The sequence below is a fragment of the Drosophila ficusphila genome, unplaced genomic scaffold, assembly GCF_018152265.1.
Source record: "Drosophila ficusphila isolate 14025-0441.05 unplaced genomic scaffold, ASM1815226v1 contig_414, whole genome shotgun sequence".
Classification (NCBI taxonomy): Eukaryota; Metazoa; Arthropoda; class Insecta; order Diptera; family Drosophilidae; genus Drosophila; species Drosophila ficusphila.
In genome coordinates this window covers 332,886-355,081 of record NW_025064328.1, presented here as the reverse complement: position 1 = coordinate 355,081, position 22,196 = coordinate 332,886, and the positions used below count along the sequence as shown (strand labels likewise).

The 22,196-nt window shown below is 39.5% G+C and overlaps 1 protein-coding gene across 1 annotated transcript; it reads left to right on the top strand.

Moving 5' to 3' along the window:
* Window positions 1-6,549: 6,549 nt before the first annotated feature.
* Window positions 6,550-16,178, top strand: LOC108095189. Its single transcript, XM_017196187.2, is given in 16 exon segments — window positions 6,550-6,728; window positions 6,935-7,193; window positions 7,195-7,473; window positions 7,971-8,093; window positions 9,034-9,135; window positions 9,195-9,374; window positions 9,842-10,051; window positions 10,608-10,819; window positions 11,344-11,761; window positions 12,101-12,127; window positions 12,356-12,556; window positions 12,656-13,028; window positions 14,168-14,267; window positions 14,333-14,440; window positions 14,586-14,741; window positions 15,790-16,178. Coding segments are annotated over 15 exon segments (2,742 nt in total). The 5' UTR covers window positions 6,550-6,728; window positions 6,935-6,989; the 3' UTR covers window positions 15,839-16,178.
* Window positions 16,179-22,196: the final 6,018 nt, after the last annotated feature.

The window sequence follows — 22,196 nt, the reverse complement described above, 5'->3', positions numbered from 1 at the left end:
GATTCGACGATACTCTTTGTGCCATGCTCCAACATTTCTCTCTTGAAAATTCAACGAGTAAGGTTGGTTTTTCGTTCGCGGATGAAAAAATAAAATAGCGGCGGCAACATTTCTTATTGTTCTAGTGCCCATCGAAAAAGCAGAACCCCAAAAAAATTAAAAGAACAAAACGAAAGCAAAGTCGTTAAGTGCGCGCGTGTGTGGGTGTGTATGGGAAATTTGGCAACAAACCGCAAAAATATTTGTTGTACCACAGCAAAATATTTAAAAAGCAATGCAAAAATACAATTCAACATATAAACTGTGCGCGTGTGTGTATATGTGTGTGCTTGATTTACAGAAAACAATTTATTGAAATGCCTTACTTTAATCGAAATTAAACTGCACCAAAAAAGAGCGTTCTTCATTGATGCTGCAAACAGCTGATTGTTTGTCTCTCTTCGATTCTCTTATGCGGTTCTAATTGTTGTTGTTTGTGGCTGGGGAAAATTTAAATGTTGGCCAAGTTTGAATAGAAAACCACTAAATAGAATATGCGGCCCAGTAACGTGGCAGTGAAAACTAGTGAAATCTAAATTCTGATGCTACAATACAATGCGTCAAAGGCCTACGAGAAATCTACATAATTTGAATGTTATGATTTCTTATCGAAGACTCTGAGCATTAAAGCAGCTCAGACAAAAAACTTTTAAAAACCAGACGGAAGCAACCCACGACATTGAACTTAGCTTTTTTGAATACAGCCGAACTTGAATAACTTGATTGTAGTTTTTGTAATTTGAGCGGCCCACAAGTTCAGTTTTAATTTTTGTAGCTAATTCTATATTCTTTATTCATGCATTAAACTTTGATTTAAATGACAATCAAGTTAAAATACTCAAACATTTAAAACTATTTAAAAACAATACTATTTCATGCTGGAACATAAATTGTATGTAAATTCATAGAAATAAATGCAATAAATGTTTACGATTGAGTTTATGATGTTTGACTGTGTTCAACAAAAGCTTCACTGTTTCTTTCAATTTTAGTTAATTTTACGGAAGTTTGTAAAATTCTTCACACGTCTACTCGCATTGCCTCGCTTCCCTCTTTTTTCTCACCGCCCTGTTTCGCCATCTTCGCAACGAACAAAGTGACAAAAACACAAAAAGAGAAGAACAATAACAAACGAAAGAATTCCATCATCGCAATAAAAAAAAGACTATCTTCTGTCTCGCCTTTGCGAAACGAAAATAGAAAATCCAGAAAATTATATAGAAATATTAAAAAAAAATTAAAAACGAAACGGCATTATTTTTAAAATAAGAATAATTAGCAAAGTTTTGGTTAAAATTTGGCATAAAATCGAAATTCGTAAGAATATTATTAGTTAACGTGGCCTTAAAAAGTCGGTCAACCGTGTGAGTAAACTGCATAAAAATACAGAGAAAATACAATTTGTTTACTATGTGTGCCAAAGCTTTTCCACCCGTCACCACCCCCCAACTCCCTATCCTTTTCCTTTATTGATTTGCATTTCGCACAGAGAAATTGTTGGCCCTAAATGTTTGGCTCTGGAATTTATTGAAATTTGTTTTCGCCACACAACTCACGTGCCTTCCACACACACGCACACATAAATAACCATTGAATACTCCAAGGTTTTACGCTTCTTGTCACTAATCAATCACGGGGCATTTTCCTTTTTACATTTTCCCTAACACCTGAATACATGAAAACTAAGTCAATTTCGGCCGAAAATATGCAAAAACAGGGCTAGAAAAATAACACGAACAAATTACGGTTACGGTTGTGTATTTCCTTCGAATAATGCAATCCATTTCTATTTCCACGAACCACAAAAATTACTCTTCGCATCCAACGGATTATTCTACAAAAAATTTATCTGCAAATTGCGTTGTATGAAACGGTAAGTAAAACAATCCGGTTTCCCAAAAACCGCCCCATTTTACCACACATCCTTTCTGGGTTTCGAGGGCTTTGTATAGTTTGGGCTTGGTCTTTATTTTGGGTGTGTTCATAATGGGTCTATGAAGACGTTCCGGCGATCTTCTGCGCGATAAAGGGAAAATAGCGTGCTTGGCATCTCCAACCCTCGATTCTAGTTTCGTATCTCTCTCCACCCTTAGCAGCCACCCCAAAATGTGGAAACTGTGTCACAGGCTGTTTTCGTTTCCACAGCCAAAAAAAAAACTAGGCAAAGAAATAGGCTACACAGAAAAAATACATAATACATACTTATTTTTTAATTGTTTAAAGTTAAAGTTTTATAGAAATTTAAGAGGTTACAATAATCTTTGTCTTGAAATGTTCTACAACAAATGCTTCACAGAAACCACATAAAAACCATTTTAAATTATGACAAAAAATTGTATAGCTGTAATAATATCATTTCAATTATTAAAGACCTTTACAAAAGCCGGCTTAATTGTTTACTTTTCATAATAAAACATAAAAATATGCAGGGCTTGTGAAATGTGTGGATTCAAAAGTTCAAAAAGGCCTCAAGCCCTTTTGTGTAATATTTTTTTGTTTTTGTGAACTGATGCATTTTTTAACCCCTCTCTCTCTCTCTGTTACTCTCTTTTCTACTCTTTACTTTTAACGATTTCCTCTCTTATCCCGAATCCTTTGCCGGTCAAAGCTTTTCCTCTGAAAAGGAGCTTCCAGGAAATAAGAATAATGTGCTATAAGTAAACAAACATTGAGCTATGAACTGTGAATACCTTTTACGATTCTTCTGCGATTGAAATGGCACACAACCCGTTGACAAATCAATGCAAGTAACTTAAATTATTTAGAGTTGCCCTGGCAACCCTGGCCCTTAAACGGCCCTCCACACGCGTGGTCAAAACAATTGAACCGAGTTCAAATACCTTTTAGCCAAACGAGGGTAAAGAGAGGCCGAGCAAATTGACCGACGAGTGTATTTGCAGGCCAATCATCGAGAATATCCTAATACGGAACGAGACCAGGAGGAAAAATCAATAGGGAAGGGAAAGGACTTTTCTTGGGGGGAAAACCGTAATGCTTTCGGTCGCCTAGACCCAATTTGAAAAAGGCAAAAATCGATGGGTTCTCGGGACAAGTTTCAATCGATAAACGAGTTTACAAACAGGGCAAAGTCGACAGATTCCAAAGTTGTGTAAAATTGTTTTACTGCTTTTCTGGTTTTTACTGTTTTTCGAGGTGAACTTTGTCTCGCACAAAAGTAAAACACGCAACTGCCCCTTTTCCTTTTGACCTCTGACGTGGTCTCTCGTTGCGTGTTGACGAAACTTGGGATCAACCTGCGTATGCTTAATGTCATTAGCTGCAAATCTAACATACGCCCTGTCTGCGCTCGTTTGTTATTTCCTTTCGCGTTTCCCAAAATAGCCCAACCTTGACACTTGGAAATGGCAAACAAGACGAAGTTCAGTCGCATTTGATATCTGCGCTATAGAGCAATAGATTAATCGAGCTAAATTAAGTTGCAACTCAATTTGAGGTACTTCATGCACGAATGACTGATTAGAGCTTTCTTGACGGTGCCAGTGCAGTTAAAAAAAAATAATAACTAGTTTAAAAATAACTGTACTGTCAAGTTTCAATTATATACAATTTATTAATTGTACATTTCTATCGCATATCAAGCTATCAAAGCTGAGGTAATTTATTATTAAAATGCTTAATTAAAAACTCAAGATCAAATATTCCAAAGCACTTAATTCAAAACAAAATGATTGTTTATTAAACTTATACGTATATTTAAAATAGAAAATTATTATACGTATATTTAAAATACAAAATTATTATAAATAAAGTGTTTCTCTTTACTTTTTTAACTTGTTAAGTAGGAAAATATTCACGTATTGATAAATAATGAGCTTCTAATGTGATCACCACTCAGAATCTTAAGTTTTGATTTATTATGGTTATTGTGTTTGTGTGCCTCAAATCTAAAACACCGCCTTATCAATTTGAATAAAACATATAGCGGAAAATACTCACCGAAATGACATCACCGTTTGGCGGTGTCGTCATTTGACATATTTTATTGACCCATTAAGGGAGCACGAAAGATAGCCTGTTGCTTTCTTAGACTGAACTTTAATGGCCAGGTGCCAAGATCCATATCGCATCATAATACCCATTCATTAATAGCAATTAAAAGCGATAAATTAAGCGACTGTGATAAGATAATGTGACTCAAGTGCGAGTTCCCTGTCTCACCCACTTTTTGATTTTTTTTTTTTTTGTTTGACTTGATTCATATGTTTTTGGCGACCTTCAGGCCTGCGGTTTGTTTTATACCGATCGTCGACTTGCGACCAGATTGATTCGGCTTGGATTGGATTACCCAATCACTATTTTTAGCTCTGGCGTGGTAACGGAAGTCGTTTTCAATATTTATTCGCATTTGAATGTGATGATTAGCAATGCGCACTTTGTGTGCATCTCAAAGTGTTTGCACATCGAATACCTTGCCGTGAGTACTTAGACCTTTAAAAAAAAGTCTATAAGGTCTATAAGAAAATGCCCGACAGGTGACGTAATTTCTCGAGGCTTTCTTCTCGCCGAGAGGCGGGGGCATTCAACCCGCAACCTCTCACCTCTCGGAGGTGGCAATTAAAACGGAAGTACTGGCAACCTGTTGCCGTTGCCCAAGCTCATTAAATTGGAGCTTGGGAAGCGGGCCGGCCGAAGCCAGTTGGCCAATAGTTTGCATGTGCGGCTCATGTTCGCATTAATTAGCCGGGCCCAACGGCTCTTCTGGGAATATAAACTATTACCACATGAGTACATTTTGCAGAACTTTTTAAATTCACGGTTAAAAAGAGTTGATATTCTGGTTTGGAACTAGTTTTAGTACTAGTTGAAAACTTTCTAAATGCAAACAATTAATATAAATTGTATATTTATTCTAACTACAGAAGTAACATTTTACATATGTGTGGAGTGAGTTTAGTTGTTTAATTTAAAATGTTGTCTATTTAATATAAAATTTTGTTTGCATTTAAAGAGTACTTCGATGCTTTAAAACATTAGAATTTTATATTTTATTAAATGAACATAGTATTACAGTTGATAACAATGTATTTTTGTATAATTAAAAAAGTAAAAAATAAAGATAATTATCTTGAACAATTAGTGGCTTTCTGTAGCATCTGCCATGCTAATTATATGGTAATTTATGTTTTTCGTGTGACTTTGCGGAGTTTTTCCAGAAGATGTGGACACTTTTCCCACACGTCCGTTAGATCGCAGATCGCTGTCAATCAGGGGCGATGGGAAACATGTGTACTAAGGCTGCTGGCCGCCCAAAATGGGCGTGGCAGACGGCATTTTCCCCAACGAAAATCGTGTACTATGCCAATGGTTAAAAATACCCGCGAGTACTTGTTGCTCTCGTAATCGCCCTCTCACTTGCACCTCACCCCCCCTCCCCCCAATTTTCACGCCCCTCCGGATCGCCCTATTTGCGCCCACTTAGTGGCGAGGGGTCAATAGACGAGCCAGTGGCTGAGAATGCTCGAAAAGCGTTTTGTACTCGCTTGGAGAGTGGAAAAGCAGAAAAGGCAAGTGGAAAATCAGTGGCGCAGAAAGTCGAAGAATGTAGCGTTCACAGAGAAAGAAAACTTTGATTAATACGATTGTTTGATAACAAATTCAGATCTTAGCTGTCTTGCAAGTCTTTTAAAATCCTGATAAGATCAGCTAGATCCACAAAAATGAAACTTATAAAATAATGACCTTATCTACTCCTAAAAGTAGTTGTAAATTTTTTTTTAGTGCCCATCTGGCGTGCGTAAAAACAGCAACACGAAGAAAAAGAAACAAGATAAAATAACAAAGCAGCAATTGATATAAAACAGATAAACGCCAACATAATAGCTGCTTTGTTATTGTTTTTCTATTGCCAAAAACGCTTTGCGCATTTTCGTATTTTCGCGAAAATTCAGCATTGAATGGGACGAGGGCACGAACCGCACAATGTTTTAATATTAACTGCAACAAGTGCCAAGGGGATATTGTAAACGAAAACAATTTCTATTTTCCCCCAGCCATTTCGTTGAATGCCAATTCTCTCGAACAGTTTCTAATAAATCTGTGAAACACACAGAACAGCCAAAAAAAAGCGGAAAGAAACAAACAACGAAAGGAAGGTCTAAAAATATAAAAAGCAGAACAAACACGTTATAAACAATGAGATGAAGTCGTAAAAAGTGTGGCTCCTCTGCATTCGGCATTACGGCATTACGTCATTTCTTTTCCTTCTCTTTCGTTGCCCCAAAAAACGATGACGTCAATGGAACGTTGGGACCCAATAAGTGCCAAAAAGAATGGAATAGTTGGAGTCACGCAGAATATGGGAAACAAGTGTTCACATCACTGACACGAGCTGCAGGCGCCGGCGCAGTATCTTTCACTCTTATATATATATATATATATTCGTTATATAGAGTACTATATACAGTAGTATCTGAGAATATCTCTCGCCTCGGAGAGCGCAGATCCCAAAAGATACCATCGTATTTCGAACCAATTCAAAATGCGAGCAGTTCATTTCAGTTGAGTTCTGTTTCGGTTCGGTTCGGTTTAGTTCCGTTTTCTAAGATTTCGATTTTTTATTTCAGTTATTTATTTTTACTAAAGAAATATTCAGTATAATATATACACTTTAAGCCTCAAATATTTAATCGAATAAATTTACTAAATTTCCCGTGGATTGTGTGCTTTTTGTGAGTGGCTAGATTTTTCCAACGTTTCATATTTTCCCAAAAGAAAATTGTACAAGTTCTATAATTAGAATGCGTTGAGGATGGGGCTTTGGGGGATGTAGATCTTTAATGGCTGCCTCGATACACAAAATCCTCTCACCCTCTAAAATCTCGGAGAATCGTTCGCCGAATGAGAAGCACCCACTATATGAACTATATTCCCGCAGAACGACAATGATGATGACGACGATCTGTGGGATTAACTCGCCCTGGAACTGAACGATGGATCTAGCAGATCAAATCGATGACTATATCTGTTCGTTCGAGGGACTTGGTGACTTAACAATGGACTCGCTGGCCATCTTCATTTTCCTGTGGGCCGTTCTGGCCCTCTTCTCCGTTTGGCTGATCAAGCTGCTCTACCACAAGTATCTCAACAAGGACAAGGCCTCCAGTGCGGCCAACAGTCGCCAGACGAGCGTGGCCCCCCACCTCCGGATCGCCTTCATCCATCGCCGGCAAGACGGAGAAGCGTCTCTCGGAACCGCGCGACTTACTGGCCACCAAGAGCAAGGTTGAGGATCTATCCAAACCCCTGACCGGTGGATCTGGGGGACGAGGACGCTCCTCGGCTTCGCCACTGAATTCTGGAGGGGCTGCTGCTGGAGGACCTCGTCGTCGAGTGGTTCGTCAGAGTTCCACGGGACCAGAAAACCGAAAGAAGCGATATGTGGCACCACCTTCGAATGTCGTTGGTCCAGAAACAGTGAGTATATATTATTTATATATTGCTTAAAACGATATATTGCTCAGTTGGTTAGTAAAACGGAGTACCAGGCTTGTCAGTCGGCTCTTAAAAGTAATATTTTTCGAGTTAGTAATACTGAAATATTCGTCATATCCTGCTATGTAACCTACAAAAGATTAGATTATTAAGTTGTCTATTGCTCAAAAGCAATCTCAGTATGTTTTTACTATATGCATTTCCTTTATTTTAATAATTTTTCCCACCAAATGTTCAAACATTAAGAATGGTACATTTTTCGCTACCTAAATCATGAAAAAAATGCGTCATACATTGAAATATAATCAGCAAAAGATTCATTCATTAGGTTCATTAAGTTGCTTTTAAATGTGTTTCAATTATACAAAAATCTACCAATTTTACAAGTAACATTTAAAATTCCATTTTAACTATACCAACTGTTTAATAGAGAACTTTCCCGCCGATTTAAATCCTATCTAACCAACCTTATTCTTCAGAGCTCCGTCACCTGGACCAGCCAGGTGTTCCGCTGGCTCTATAGCGACCTGGTCATCGTGAACGAGCTGCTGATGTCCTGGGTAATTGCCATCAACGACACGCTGCGCAAATCCGTGGAGGAGGTGAGTCTCACTCAGAGAATGGTTAAATGACATCAGACAGCAGACACCTCGCAGCTTTGACATCACTCTTGGCCCGGGGCTCTGATGTCATGGCTGAGCCCGACTTGGTCTTTATTGGCCGGGCATTAACCTTTGTTCTTGGCCCGCCACGACATTCAACTTGAAATCGATGTTCAGCTGCTTGAGCCCCAACTCTTTCCCCTTCTCCATCAGACTGGCGAACTGGGAACTGGGAACTCGCTCAGCCGTAACTGATGTCGAAACGCGTTTTGTTTTCAGCGGCTTTTTTTCTACACTGTGTAGTCGTTGGGTGAAAGAGCTTATAGTGTTCATTAATAATTTTGTGACAGGTAAACAAAAAATATATTTTGTTTGCCTCTCATAACACGAGTGATAGTTAATTTTAAAGGTATACTAAATGGAAATTAATTTTTGGTTATTATTGCAGTCTACTAAAATGAAATATGAAGGTTAGATAGGCTATTATTGAAGTTTTTATTCGTTCTATAAATCTAAATTATCAAAAATATCTTTCGGAGGTCACTTTAGTAACCTAGTTTACTGATACACTTTTTCATAATTATAAACATTTTGTGAATCAAATCAAAAATCTACATAATGAAATATATGTAATGAATTTTGGGATTTATAAATATTTCTTTGCAAAATCCACTTAGAGGGTATCCATTGACTGGAATGCAGGATTTAAGCCGCGCTTGTTTTCCTCTGATTCGGTTTTTTATCGCCTTTTACGTGATCGGAGCCAGTCGGAGGCCAAGGTCGCCATTCAGTTGTTAGTCATTATCCCGTATCTGAGTCGAAGCCCCAAAAACGCACGCTGCTGAATTACGTAATTCGCGAATAATAAATCCAAAGATGAAAGGGGCTTATCTGTTGGGTTTTGTTCAATCAGTTTATATATTATTTTCCCCCTTTTTAGCATGGAGTGGCCGTCGAAGTGGTTCGAGTGCTGCCCGACAGCCCTGCCCCCGAGTTGAAAAACATATTCTGTAATTGCGATGAGAACAATCCCGCTGATATGGTAAGAAATCAATATATTGTCAAGTGGAGCGTTAATCACCCAAGAATTCCATATCACAGCTCATCACCTTTGATTGCGAGGCGATGCCGGTGCTGCAGGTCAAGACCTTCCGCCAGAAGGCTGGAAAGGTGGAGACCTCCCACTACAAGGTCACCGTGTCTAGGTTCCGCGCCCGCATGGCGATTCCCATGAACTACAACTCCCTCAAGGGTGAGATGCGAGTCGAGGGCTATCCAGATGTGAGTAAATAATTTAGGTGGGGTGAAAAGTTTGACCAAGAAATGTTGCCTACGTGTCATAGAATTTATATACGAAGTCCCTAGGGAACACATGAATAATTATAACATTTTTGTGGTCTTTAGTTTTTAAAATATTTGTAGATATTTTTTATCAACAATAGCATAGCTTTTTATCAGTACGTTATTTGTTATGTTATGTTATTTCTAAAAATAAAGAAAAACACATTTGGAATGCAAAAAAATGGAAAGTTATTGCGCTTATTTCAACTTGCTTACTTAATTTGAGTGATAAGTTTTATAATTCACTTTAAAATTTAGTAGCTTTTATTATCAGTTTTTAGAAACAGAAGATCAATGTTAGGGTTATCTTAAATAAAATAAAATTTAAAAATTTTTTAAGTAGAGAAGCATAATAATTAGCAGCTCAGAGTATTATAACTACCTAATAATTTCCTTTTCTTTCGTAGGTTCGCATTGCGATGAACAGCGTGGGCGCCATCAAGGCGATGGACCAGGACGAACAGCAGCTGCAGACGGTGATCAGCGACATCCTGTCGACGGCTCTCCGCGACACCGTCTACCCGGTGGACTTCTCCATCTACTCCACCTGCCCGAGGGCGGAGGTGGAGCCACTGGACCTGCCCGTAATCTATCCCGTTCACTATGACTCGCTGGCGGTGAGCGTCGGGAGCAGTGAGAAGCGGAAGGCTCCAGTATCTGTGTTTTGTTTCTTGTTCGAAGTATTCCTGTGTATTCCTCGAACACTCGCCATCGCTCAAAGAACTCGATTCTGAGACTCTCTGCACAGTGTTCTTACACACAAAAATCAAGACAAAAACCAACAAAAAAAAACACACTTCTCATTGCTCTCGTCCTCCTCTGTGATTTTATGAAATTCGCCTTTTCAAATCTATCTTTCAGCTCAGAATTCTACACCGCATTTCCCGTGTTTCTGTGTTGAGAATTCGTTTCGTTCCTTCTTTTGATCTCCTTGAAAGAAAGTAAAAAGAATTATCTTTTGCGCTCTCTCTTTTCAGGGCAACCAATACTTTCAATATTATTACAATTTCTAGTGTCTATCACGCATTAGTTCCTGATTAAAGGCGAATTTCATGAGCCCCCAAAAACCCCCGACTTTTTACTACTATCAGACCCATTTCCCATGAACTCTCGAATTTCTGTGTCTCTCGATTCACTCACTCATTGCATGTTGTCCTCCTACATTCCACACAGCACAACATGGAGCACCACATGGGCGCACTGGGACTGAGGGAGTCACAGCACATGGTTTCCGGCCGCCGGCTGCTGGTGAAGATCGTCAAGGGCGAGGGTATCAGGGATGCCCACGATCCCTACGTGGTCATCGAAATGGACGAGCCGGCACAGAAGAACCAGACGGGCACCCAGCGGGGCAGCAAACCCTTCTGGGATGAGCACTTCCTCTTGTAAGTTATATACCTATATATACTTTTATGAATGTGATTTTTAGGTTTTTAAGCATCGCCTCTTTTCTGCGTATCAGTTTGTTTTTTGGTGTTCCTGTCACAATATATAAATGTTTAACAAAAATAAAATGTTTATGGTCAGTTATTTGCTATGAGCAACTGAGTAAACAACATTTAACAAGGCATAATTGATAGGAGTCTTCCAAGTCAAGCAAACATTTCCATTAATAATAAACTAAAGGTTTTACAACTTGTAGTTGCAATAAGTTTTCTACAAACAAATTGTAAATATATATAAAAAATTTAATTTCTTATTTAGAGGTATTGGTTATCTAATCATATAAAAAGGTGTAGTTCATTACACAATAATAATTCAAAGAAAATTAAATTTAATTCTTTACTATAATTTAAAGGCTTCTTTACTGCTTTTTTTTGCAAGTAGTTATTTAAGATAAGGGGTTTTGCTATAGAGTAATACCTTTGTTTTTTGGTGAATAACCATTTGATTCCCCTCCTTTTCGTAGTGAACTCTCCCCCCAATCGGCCGAAATCCTGTTCGAGGTGTACGACCATCCGGTGATTGCCTCGGATCCGCCCAAGTTCCTGGGCCTCGGCCTGGTTGGAATCGATGAGCTGGCCGTGGGACCCGCCTCCACTCAGCTGCTCCAGTTACAGCCACGTCCCTATGAGACGCAACCCGTTTCGGGAGCCATCACCGTGGACTTTGTGTTCATCGAGGGCGCCGAGATCCCGGTGAATGCCCGGCCGCAGCGTCTGAAGGAGGCACTGCGTCTCAGCACGCCGGCCATCAACGAGCACATCAGGAACGGAGCGGACTTGGCGGATGCAGCCGTGAGAGCTCTGCAGGATGGAGCGCTCTCGACCACCGGAAGTGGTGGTCAGCCCAGCAAGAGCACTCTGATCATCCACAGTGTTCAGCGAGTGAGTGTTTCCTTTTTTTATTTAATAAGTTGCGGTTGTCAAAGTGGTTTACATAAAGTTAAAATAGATTTTATTATAAACTGGTGAAACACCTCTTCAGGTTTATTCTTTCAAAATATGTTAAAAACTGATACTCGCAGTAAAAAATATTTCAAAAACATCTTTCGATATAATTTATATATTATTGCACCCTCGATAATTCAAATGAATTGACAACCGTGATTTCAATCACTTTCCACACATTTCGTATCCTCTTATTACCCTTTCTATGGTTTTATAATTTCCTTTTGTTTCTCTTTACCTTTATTTCATTTCATTCCCGTCTCTGATCCCGCCCAGAATTCGAGCAGCCCGAATGCATTTAAGGTAAACCCCCAGACCAGGTCATCATTTCTTCAATCGTTCTTTTGAGTTATCTGCGTTACTGCGTCTCTAATCCCGTCCTCATGATGGTTTACAAGTCATGTAGGCTAATTAATGTTTAAGCCAAGCTAATACCAAATGTTTCTCGTTCTGTTTGCTCCGCCTAACCCCAAAAACCAAAACAAAACAAAAAATGCGCTTCTTCTCTAACCAAATCCTCGAACCGACCAGGTTGAGGTGAACAAGGAGGGTCACATCGAGGTGACCGAGGCTCCAACGGAACTGGACCAGGCCGTGGCCCAGGCCTTCGAGCGGGCCAAGAGCGAGCTCGAGCTGGAGGAGAAGGCCAAGGAGGAGAAGGCCTCCATTCAGCTGGGCGAAGCCCTCAACGATTCAGGTAACGGCACCGTCAACGAGGAAAGTACCGCCGAGGTGAGTAGTCAGAGTTCAAGGAGTTATTCGGCATGGCATGAAGTTTGGGTTAAGGAGCTGGAGAAGATCGCCCCCTAATAACTCTTGAATTAATTGCAGTTTGGTCAACCGAATGCCGCTTCTTCGCCCAATGGCAGTGGTTATCACAACAACTACAGTTTGAATGGCACTGGCAACACGAATGGCGCCGGATCGGGTGGATATAACAGCCTGCCGAGGAATGGGGGCGCCTCCCAGTTGGGCCAGCATTCGGTGGGATTAATCGAGGGCCATGACGTCGTCGACGAACGCGGACGGAGCAAAAAACGTAATTTCTTTGGCACCCTCAAGAAGCGGCTAAGTCGCTCGAAAACACGAACCCTATCGGCCGATCAGCCCAATAATAACAGTCATAAGTCACTATCAGCCACCAACTCGAATACAACAGCAACAGGCACCGGATTCTCGCGAACAGCCACCGGAACCCTCAATGGTGATTCTTCCCGTTCATTATCTGTCGATCGTGCCACTCTGTCCAAAAGCAATTCACTTGGTAATTACCACCCAGTCACAATCCTCCTCTCCGCCACGTGTCCACGTTTTTAACTACTTGAGCCCGGCTTAACGCACATTTTTTGGACTACTCCTGCATTCCGCTAGTAACTCCGCTGGGACGGGACATTCATCACATATCTCATTCGAGACCATAGCATTTCACCCTTAAATCCCAACTATTAATTGCTATTTGCACTTGGAAACTACTAATATTTATTTAATTTTATTTAGATTAAGAGTATTATGATGCACAGGGTCTATCCAAAATAATATAAAAGCTTTTTTAACTATGCTCTTGTTTCATTTTAATCTTTCACTAATAATTTGCCTATTTATTTAGTCTCTCCCTTAAAAATCTATTTTTTTTACTATACGTACTTGTAGTTTTAGTATGAAATTTTTAAATACTGATCTTGAAATATTATTCCGTCGAGAATGGAAATATATTTACCCATGATATTTCATTCATCGAACTTCATAAATACCTTTAATATTTACTGTAAATTGCTTTTCTCCCTAGAGATTTAAGTGTTCTAGATGTTGTTGTACTCAAAGCTTGACCTATACTATATTGTGATATCTGTATCTATATCTGTTGTCTGTTTTATCTTCTCTCCCCTAACACTTTTCCCACCAAATGCTAACTGAACTGTGATCCACAACACGAATCTGTATGTATTCCATGGTTCCTACACACGCACACTACTCTCAACAAAAAAACACTCAAAAAACGGTTAAATATTTTGAAATGTTTTGTAAATATTTGATTTTTATTCGGTTTCTGGTATATGAATTACTATATCTGCTTTGTATCGGTTCACAAATGGCCTTTTTACAAATCATTAATTCGACATGGTTTTAATTATTTCTCATACTCTTTCCGTTTTCTTTTCTTTTGTTTATTTTCATATATGCAAAATATGATTTGATGGGTCTTAACGGGTGCTTGGTTTGTGCCACTCTCAACTTGCCATATAAATAAAAAAAAAACAACACACTAAAAATAAATAAACGCAGGACCCCGCATGGGCATTGGTCACTCCATCACCGACCACTCACGCCGCTCCTCAATTTCAGAATCCTCGGCCATCTCAGGCTTCTCCTCGGCCAGCAACAAAACCTATGTGCACGAGGCATCCACCTTGGTGCTGGAGACCATCGAGAACGGCGTGAAGCGGTGGGTATTTCAGTTCAAATTGGAGCTATAATTAATGGAGCTATACTTACGATCCTTTCTTTTAGCCACTTTATTGTGCCTTTGGCCATCGCCCAGAGACCGCGTTGGCGTCGCAAGGGCACCAAGCTGCACATCTACAACGATCACACCTTCATCGCCAAGCACTTGAGCGGGTAAGCAATAAATTAAATGAATTAAAACTAATTAATACATTTAAAAACCAAGCTACAACCCCTTTCCAAACCCCTTTCTTCCTTTCTAGTTTTATTTGACTTCAAATTTGAATTTGTTGATTAATATTTTTTTTGTTTATTCCAGAAGCGGTCTGCAGTGCTCCATTTGCATGAAGTCCATCCCCCGGAGGCCAGGAAAACAGGGCTACGAGTGCCGAGACTGCCAGCTGATCTGTCACAAGCAGTGCCACATACGGGCACCCCAGGCATGTCCCAATCCCACGGTGCTCTCCATGGAACTGTAAGTGCATCCAGACCCCCGCCAGCTTGGGATTAATATCCTGCCCCTTGCTTCTGTTTTGAGGGAGCTGCACCCCGGCGAATACCCAATACTAATTTATTTATTTCATTTTACTTTTCTCTTTCCACACACACAAAAACACACACACACAAAATGCACGCACACAACCCCGAACAGAACGTCATTTCCGGTACTCACAGAGAGAGATCTGAACCTAGTTAACTAAATCCCTATTTTTTGTGTCCAACTATCTGAAAATTGATTCCTTTATAAAAAAAAAAGTCCTGAGTCCGCCAAATGCAGTTTGATATCTACCAAGAGCAAGTTTTTAATTTACTTATTCCTCGAAATTGGCGTCAGAAGTGGAAATTATGGCTTTGTTTCTCGGCTTTCGCTAGCATCCCAAATCATTGCACTTTCACCTCGCTTGGCCACTCGCTGTTTCACTTTCTGTATATTTCTCTATGGGCACTAATTTGAGCTCTTTTCCGATCGCACATTTTCACGAAAACACAAAAACCACCGAACCACCAAAAACCACCCACCACATGGATACAGGATGGCCAGTGAGGAGTAGACAAGTAAATCTCAGCGACATCCACTGCATCGTTAGCCAGTAAAATACCATTTTGTAAATGCTACCCAAGACTCTGACGCCAGATATATACTCGTATATTTCAAAAAAGAACATACGCAATCCTCCTTCGATTTGAGAAAAGATAACTTCAGGGTTCTAGATTCGTTCAGCTGCAGATTTGAGAGGTTCGAGCGATTTCCAGTTGGCCTTTGGCAACTGGGGAATCGGGGTAAGCAGCCACAGCATTCGCATGAAGTTTCTTGTTCTGCTCCACTGTGTTGTGTACTAAATTAACACTCTGTCGTTCAGTTTGGATCGCATTCCGATCGATACTAATGCAATTCCTCTTGAAGGTTCAGTTTATTCGTTAAGAATTGGCCTAATACTGTTTCAAGCTTGATTTTGTATTGTTTTATATCGTCTTCTATTGACAATAAGAATGACTTACTATATTTCGTTGTATTTTCACAGAACCAAACTTAACTCAGCTGCGGCAGACCGCAGTATACGGAAGCTGTGAGAGGGGAACTCCCCGCGAATCCCATCGGATCCATCCAGCCGAGAAATCGAGAAACCGGAAACCTTAATCGAATTAATATCCTAGCTAGATTATACGAAGGAGCTGTGCATACTATCTTCACCTGCTATGGAAATCCTCAAAATATTACGTTATTTATTTATACACTCACGCGAACACAAAACACATGTGCAATAAGTTCTTTGGATTCGTTTTAAACTCCCTACCAACGTGCTCGAGCCCTTTGATATTTTGTATTTTCTACAACACGAATAATAATTGTACAAAATAAAAGCGAACTAGGGTTTTCTTGTTTTTTATCAAATAAAAGGTAAAACAGAAACATCTGAGTTTTTTAAATCGAAAATAGCGTGTCAAAGGGTAATATTTAAATAAGTTTAGTAAGATGGTTACTATTTTATTTGTATAGGACACAAATGAAAGCATATTGCTATTATCTGGCTTCCAAAACTTGATCCCTTTATTTATTTGTTGGATTTTTTAAAAGCATAAATATTTATAGATTGTCCGTATTTTTATCAAGTATGTTTTGAATATGATGTGCAAGCCGAATTCTTGAACTGTTGCATCGTGTAAGGGTCTACATAAGAGCAAGTCTCTTTTTTTTGAACCGGCTCCGAAAAAGTTCCACTGGTCAATAAATGTACATCCACAATTGTTTTTGGGGCAACGCTACCCGGCACTGCGGTTTCAGCTGGAGGATCGGACAGTTGGGCTACGTTATTTGATTTGCAATTGACTATAAATAGGCCATCAGGGACGGACACCGCAATGTCTGACATTTTTCGTAATTTATCAATAGAAATGAGTACGAGGAAGAGCGTTAATAGGAGAAGCGCACCTCCAAGATAGTAACCCCACCTCCATCTGAAGGAGATACCTTTTGTGGCCCGTACAAATCTTGGATCATTCCATTGCATGCCACCTCCGGAGTTGTCTTTGTATCTGGCTGCCACTGCCACATTATACAACACCATAGAGCTATTGAAGTTGAAATGATTTTGGGATCCTTCTAGCACCCGACAACTGATGGGTTTGAGGTCGTCGCAGAACTGCGAAATGTTTGATGGAGCGGCGCACCAGGTGACTACATAACCTACAAGATCACTCTGGTACTCTGGAGATCGCCATGTGATAGTTAGGTTATCCGCATGGTAAACTATCTCCTGCGGCTGACGACTCCTTCCATGGGTCAAAACGGGCACCTCGAGATTGCCCTTATCTGCTGAGGGTCCTTTAGAATTCTGGCTCCAAACGTATACGAGCGAAGAATGTGTGGCATCCCAATCATCGAAAACCGCTGTGTTGTTGCTTAACAGGGACGCCGTTTTACTAAAAATATATGGTTAATTTGGAATTGATCGCCTGTAAACTTTATGTTGACCTACCCCGTTTGCGTCTGGGCGATATATGTAAAGTGCGGTTTGTAGAACTCCAGTTCCATCAGTTGGATCCAAAATACGTAGAGCTTTTTTTGTTTCGTATCGTGGAAGAATCCGTTGGGAACTATCTCCGGCGGAAGCTGGGGAAGAGTTCTGGGCATAAACTCAGAGAATTCACTCTCATTAGGCCCAGTAGGGTTGATAAAGCGACACCACAGAATCACCTTAAGGATTTGGTAATCAAAGAAAGGTGTGTCGAAGCATAATATCATCCCGGTGTCATATTCGACAATCCGAGGCCTATTAATATGATCGGTCTTTTGGTTCTGGAGTAGAAGCTGGGCCCAACTTTGAATACGTCTTCCAAAACGAACGCGCGTCCAATGTAGGCATATTTGATCCTTTCTTTTTTCAAGAATGGGGGATTCCGTTGGCCAAGAGGAAAGATTCCGATCAAGGTTGATTTGAAATTGCTGCATTTTACCGTGAGCCTCTATTGGAATGCTCAAATTGAGGGTTTTAACATTAAAATTTTCGTACTCGATATCAATAACCAGGCACTGCAACCATGTGTTTTTTCGCGGTGTTTCCCGACTCCCGACTGGCTGTTTGCTATCTAAATTCACGGAATATGTGTGCGACCACCAGAATATGGGATCTCCGAACCCACACCCTACACTCCTTGAATTATGCTGATTATGGCACTTCAAATATGACACTTTAAGCAGAGGCAGGACCCGAAACCACATATGCTTCACCATTACATCCTTCCAAAAGCAATATATATTAATATCTTTTTCTTTGGCCTTATTTACCCTGTGCTTGGCGGTAAAATTATCGACAATCTCCTTGTCAAGGTCAAGATCGTCTGACCTCAGGTGCAGATCCTCGGGTCGCACATCCGAGTGGTTGCACCTGCAGAATACATCGTGGGCACCGCCGGCGTAGAGCGTTTCATTAGAAGACCAAATATCCGCGTCGCACACTTTATTGGCACCGCAGATGCTGATTAGCTGCACCAGAAATACCAGCAACAAACCAGTGAGTTCGCCCTCCATTTCAAGACTATTCCATAATACATAATGTTATAGAATAAAAAATCTGTACAAGTTAGCTAAGGAATACAGAAGGTTGTACACCCTTGAAATTAAAACTGAAAATCGTAAATCGTATTTATTTTATTTCTTATTATACATCTTGCAAAACAACTTTTTTTGAATTTGTTTTTTACAGCATATGGTTGGTCGTTCTATTTTAATGCAAGTTAATATCAACCAAAAAAAAGTACTAGATCTAAAATTATATGCAAAAATGTTTAACAACAAAGTAGTTTTTTAGTCAGTTGTCATTTTTTTTTTTTGAAGCTATATGGACAAGCCTGACGATTCGTAGAAAGAATATTCAAGTTTCTGATTGAAATTGTCATATCGCATTTGGTTGTGAGGTCCCGAATATGACATAATCGGTTATCAGCATTCATTAAATATTATTTTGAGTATCATTACCATACTTTGACTGTTCTTACCCTCTGACTTCGAACTTTAAGTACGTTTTCCTTTATTTATTTAATATTTGGTTAGTATTTCTTATTATTATTATTTTTTTTACTTGTAGTTATCATTACAGAACTATTTTTACTTGTCCTCTGTTACCTTTCGATGATAGGAACAGTTCCTTATAATTTTCAGACTAATAAAACTTAAATTCTAATATTATGTTCACATTTCTGGTATAAAAAATATGATGGCACCAAAAATTATTATTTTGGGGGCGTAGCAATAGTGTGGCACCACATGCTGAATTTGATCATACATATAATACCTACCTACCTATCTTCAGAATACTTTAAAATTAGGAATATCCCGACGTTCAGCTGCAGAGTGAAGAGTTTCAAGCGATTTCCAGATATCCATTGGCAATCGCATTCCGATCGATACTAATTCCTATTGAAGGATCAGTTTATTCGTTAAAATTTTTCATAATACTGTTTCACGCTTGATTTTTTATTGTTATATCGTCTATAACTTTTATTGTCAACACGAATGACTTACTATATTTCGCTGACTTTTCACAATACCAGCTGTGAAAGGGGAACTCCCCGCGAATCCCATCGGATCCATGCAGCCGAGAAATCGAGAAACCGAGAAAGCTTAATCGAATTAATATCCTAGCTAGATTATACGAAGGAGCTGTGCATACTATCTTCACGTAATATGGAAAACCTCAAAATATTGGTTCTTTGGATTCGTTTTCAAACCATTTCTAACAATCAACGTGTTCGAGCCCTTTGATACTTTATATTTTCTACAAACACGAATTATAGTTGTACAAAATCTAAAAGAACGTTTCGAAGGAAAGTATTTTAATAAGTTAAACGATGGTTAACATTAAAATATTTTATTTGAGAGAACATTTTGCAACTAGCCGGTTTCCACAACTCTATGATTAATTACGAGTATTCCTATGGTTTTTTATACCCTTGCAGAGCAAAGGGTATTATAATTTCAGTCAGAAGTTTGCAACGCAGTGAAGGAGAAACCTCAGACCCCATAAAGTATATATATTCTTGATCAGCATCACCATCTGAATCGAAATATGTATGTACGTCTGTCCGTCTGTCTGTCTGTCCGTCTGTCCGTCTTTCTGTTTCTATGTAAACTACATAGTTTCTCAGTTTTGAAGCTATCTTGCTGAAACTTTCCCAAAAGTTGTGTACTTATTGCACGCAGTATATAAGTCGGAACGGGCCGGATCGGCCGACTATATCGGATAGCTTCCATACGAGAGAATGAAATAAAAAATTCTCACGCCTATGTTTTTGATCAGATCGTCTTAAATTCTTTCAGATGGAGTTTTCTAACTAAGTACTATTGAATTTCGGATACAATTTTATCAAAATCGGATAAGTGTATCATGTAGCTGCCATAGGAAAGATCGAAAATTCTATATAGAAATAATGGAAAAACATGAAAAGAAGCTAGCTTCGGCAAGCCGAAGCTTATATACCCTTGCAGTCATCAAATATTTCGAACAGAATACACAAAGGCTAAAGAACATTGAAGCTACGACGACTTTTCTATTATTTTTCCATATTTTTGACTATTGTTCATATGGCAGATATATGATATAGTTTTCCGATTTTGATGAAATTGTATTTGTTATTTAAGAGTCGTTAGAAAACTCTATATTCAAAAAATCATGATATTCTGATAAGAAATAACGATGTTATCATTTTATCATTTTATTTCCGTTAATTCTATATAGATTTTTTGATCTTTCCTATGGCAGCTATATGATATAGTTGTCCGATTTTTATTTTTTAACTACCCTTGAACTGAGAAAAAATTTCATAAAAATCGGACAACTATATCATATAGCTTCCATAGGAAAAAGATCAAAAAATCTAATAGAATTAACGGAAATAAAATGATAACATCGTTGTTTTTCATCAGACAATAATGATTTTTGAAATACAGAGTTTTTTAACGACTCTTGAATAAAGAATTGAATCAAATCAGGCGACTATATCATATCAAAAAAAGGTTATCGCTTCGACATATTTAATGACTGCAAGGGTATATAAGCTTCGGATTGCCGAAGCTAGCTTCTTTCCTTTCATGCATCCTTATCCCTATCGTGTGAGACTCTACATTAGAGCAAGTCTTTTTTCTTTGAACCGGCTCTGAAAAAGTTCCGCTGGTCAATAAATTTACATCCACAATTGTTTTTGGGGCAACGCTACCCGGCACTGCGGTTTCAGCTGGAGGATCGGACAATTGGGCTATATCGTTTGATTTCCCATTGACTATAAATAGGCCATCAGGGAAGGACACCTCAATGTCTGACATTTTTCGTAGTTTATGAATTGAAATGAGTACCAGGAAGAGCGTTAATAGGAGAAGCGCACCTCCAAGATAGTAACCCCACCTCCATCTGAAGGAGATTTCTTTTGTGGCCCGTACAAATCTTGGATCATTCCATTGCATGCCACCTCCGGAGTTGTCTTTGTATCTGGCTGCCACTGCCACATTATACAACACCATAGAGCTATTGAAGTTGAAATGATTTTGGGATCCTTCTAGCACCCGACAACTGATGGGTTTGAGGTCGTCGCAGAACTGCGAAATGTTTGACGGAGCGGCGCACCAGGTGACTACATAACCTACAAGATCACTCTGGTACTCTGGAGATCGCCATGTGATAGTTAGGTTATCCGCATGGTAAACTATCTCCTGCGGCTGACGACTCCTTCCATGGGTCAAAACGGGCACCTCGAGATTGCCCTTATCTGCTGAGGGTCCTTTAGAATTCTGGCTCCAAACGTATACGAGCGAAGAATGTGTGGCATCCCAATCATCGAAAACCGCTGTGTTGTTGCTTAACAGGGACGCCGTTTTACTGAAAATATATGGTTAATTTGGAATTGATCGCATGTAAACTTTATGTTAACCTACCCCGTTTGCGTCTGGGCGATATATGTAAAGTTCGGTCCGTTGAACTGTAGTTCCGTTAGATGAATCCAAAATACGTAGAGCTCTTTTTTTTCCGCATCGTGAAAGAATCCGTTGGGAACCATCTCCGGCGGAAGCTCGGGAAGAGTTGCCGGAGTTTTAAACGTAAACGGGTAGTAATCATCCGTATAAGGCCCAGTAGGGTTGATAAAGCGACACCACAGCTTCACGTTGAAGATTAGGTTGCCAAAGGAAGGTGTGTCGAAGCATAATATCGTCCCGCTGTCATAGTAGACAATCTTAGGCCACTGTGGAACGATCTTTCGGTTCCGGAACAGAAGCTGGATCCGACTTTGAATACGTCTTCCAAAACCTTGGAGTTGCTCAATGAGCATCCAATGTAGGCATATTTGTTCCTCTCTTGTTTCAAGAATCGGGGATTCCGTTGGCCAAGTCGGTACCGTTATCCGGTCAAGGTTGATTTGAAATTGCTGCGACTGCATTTTA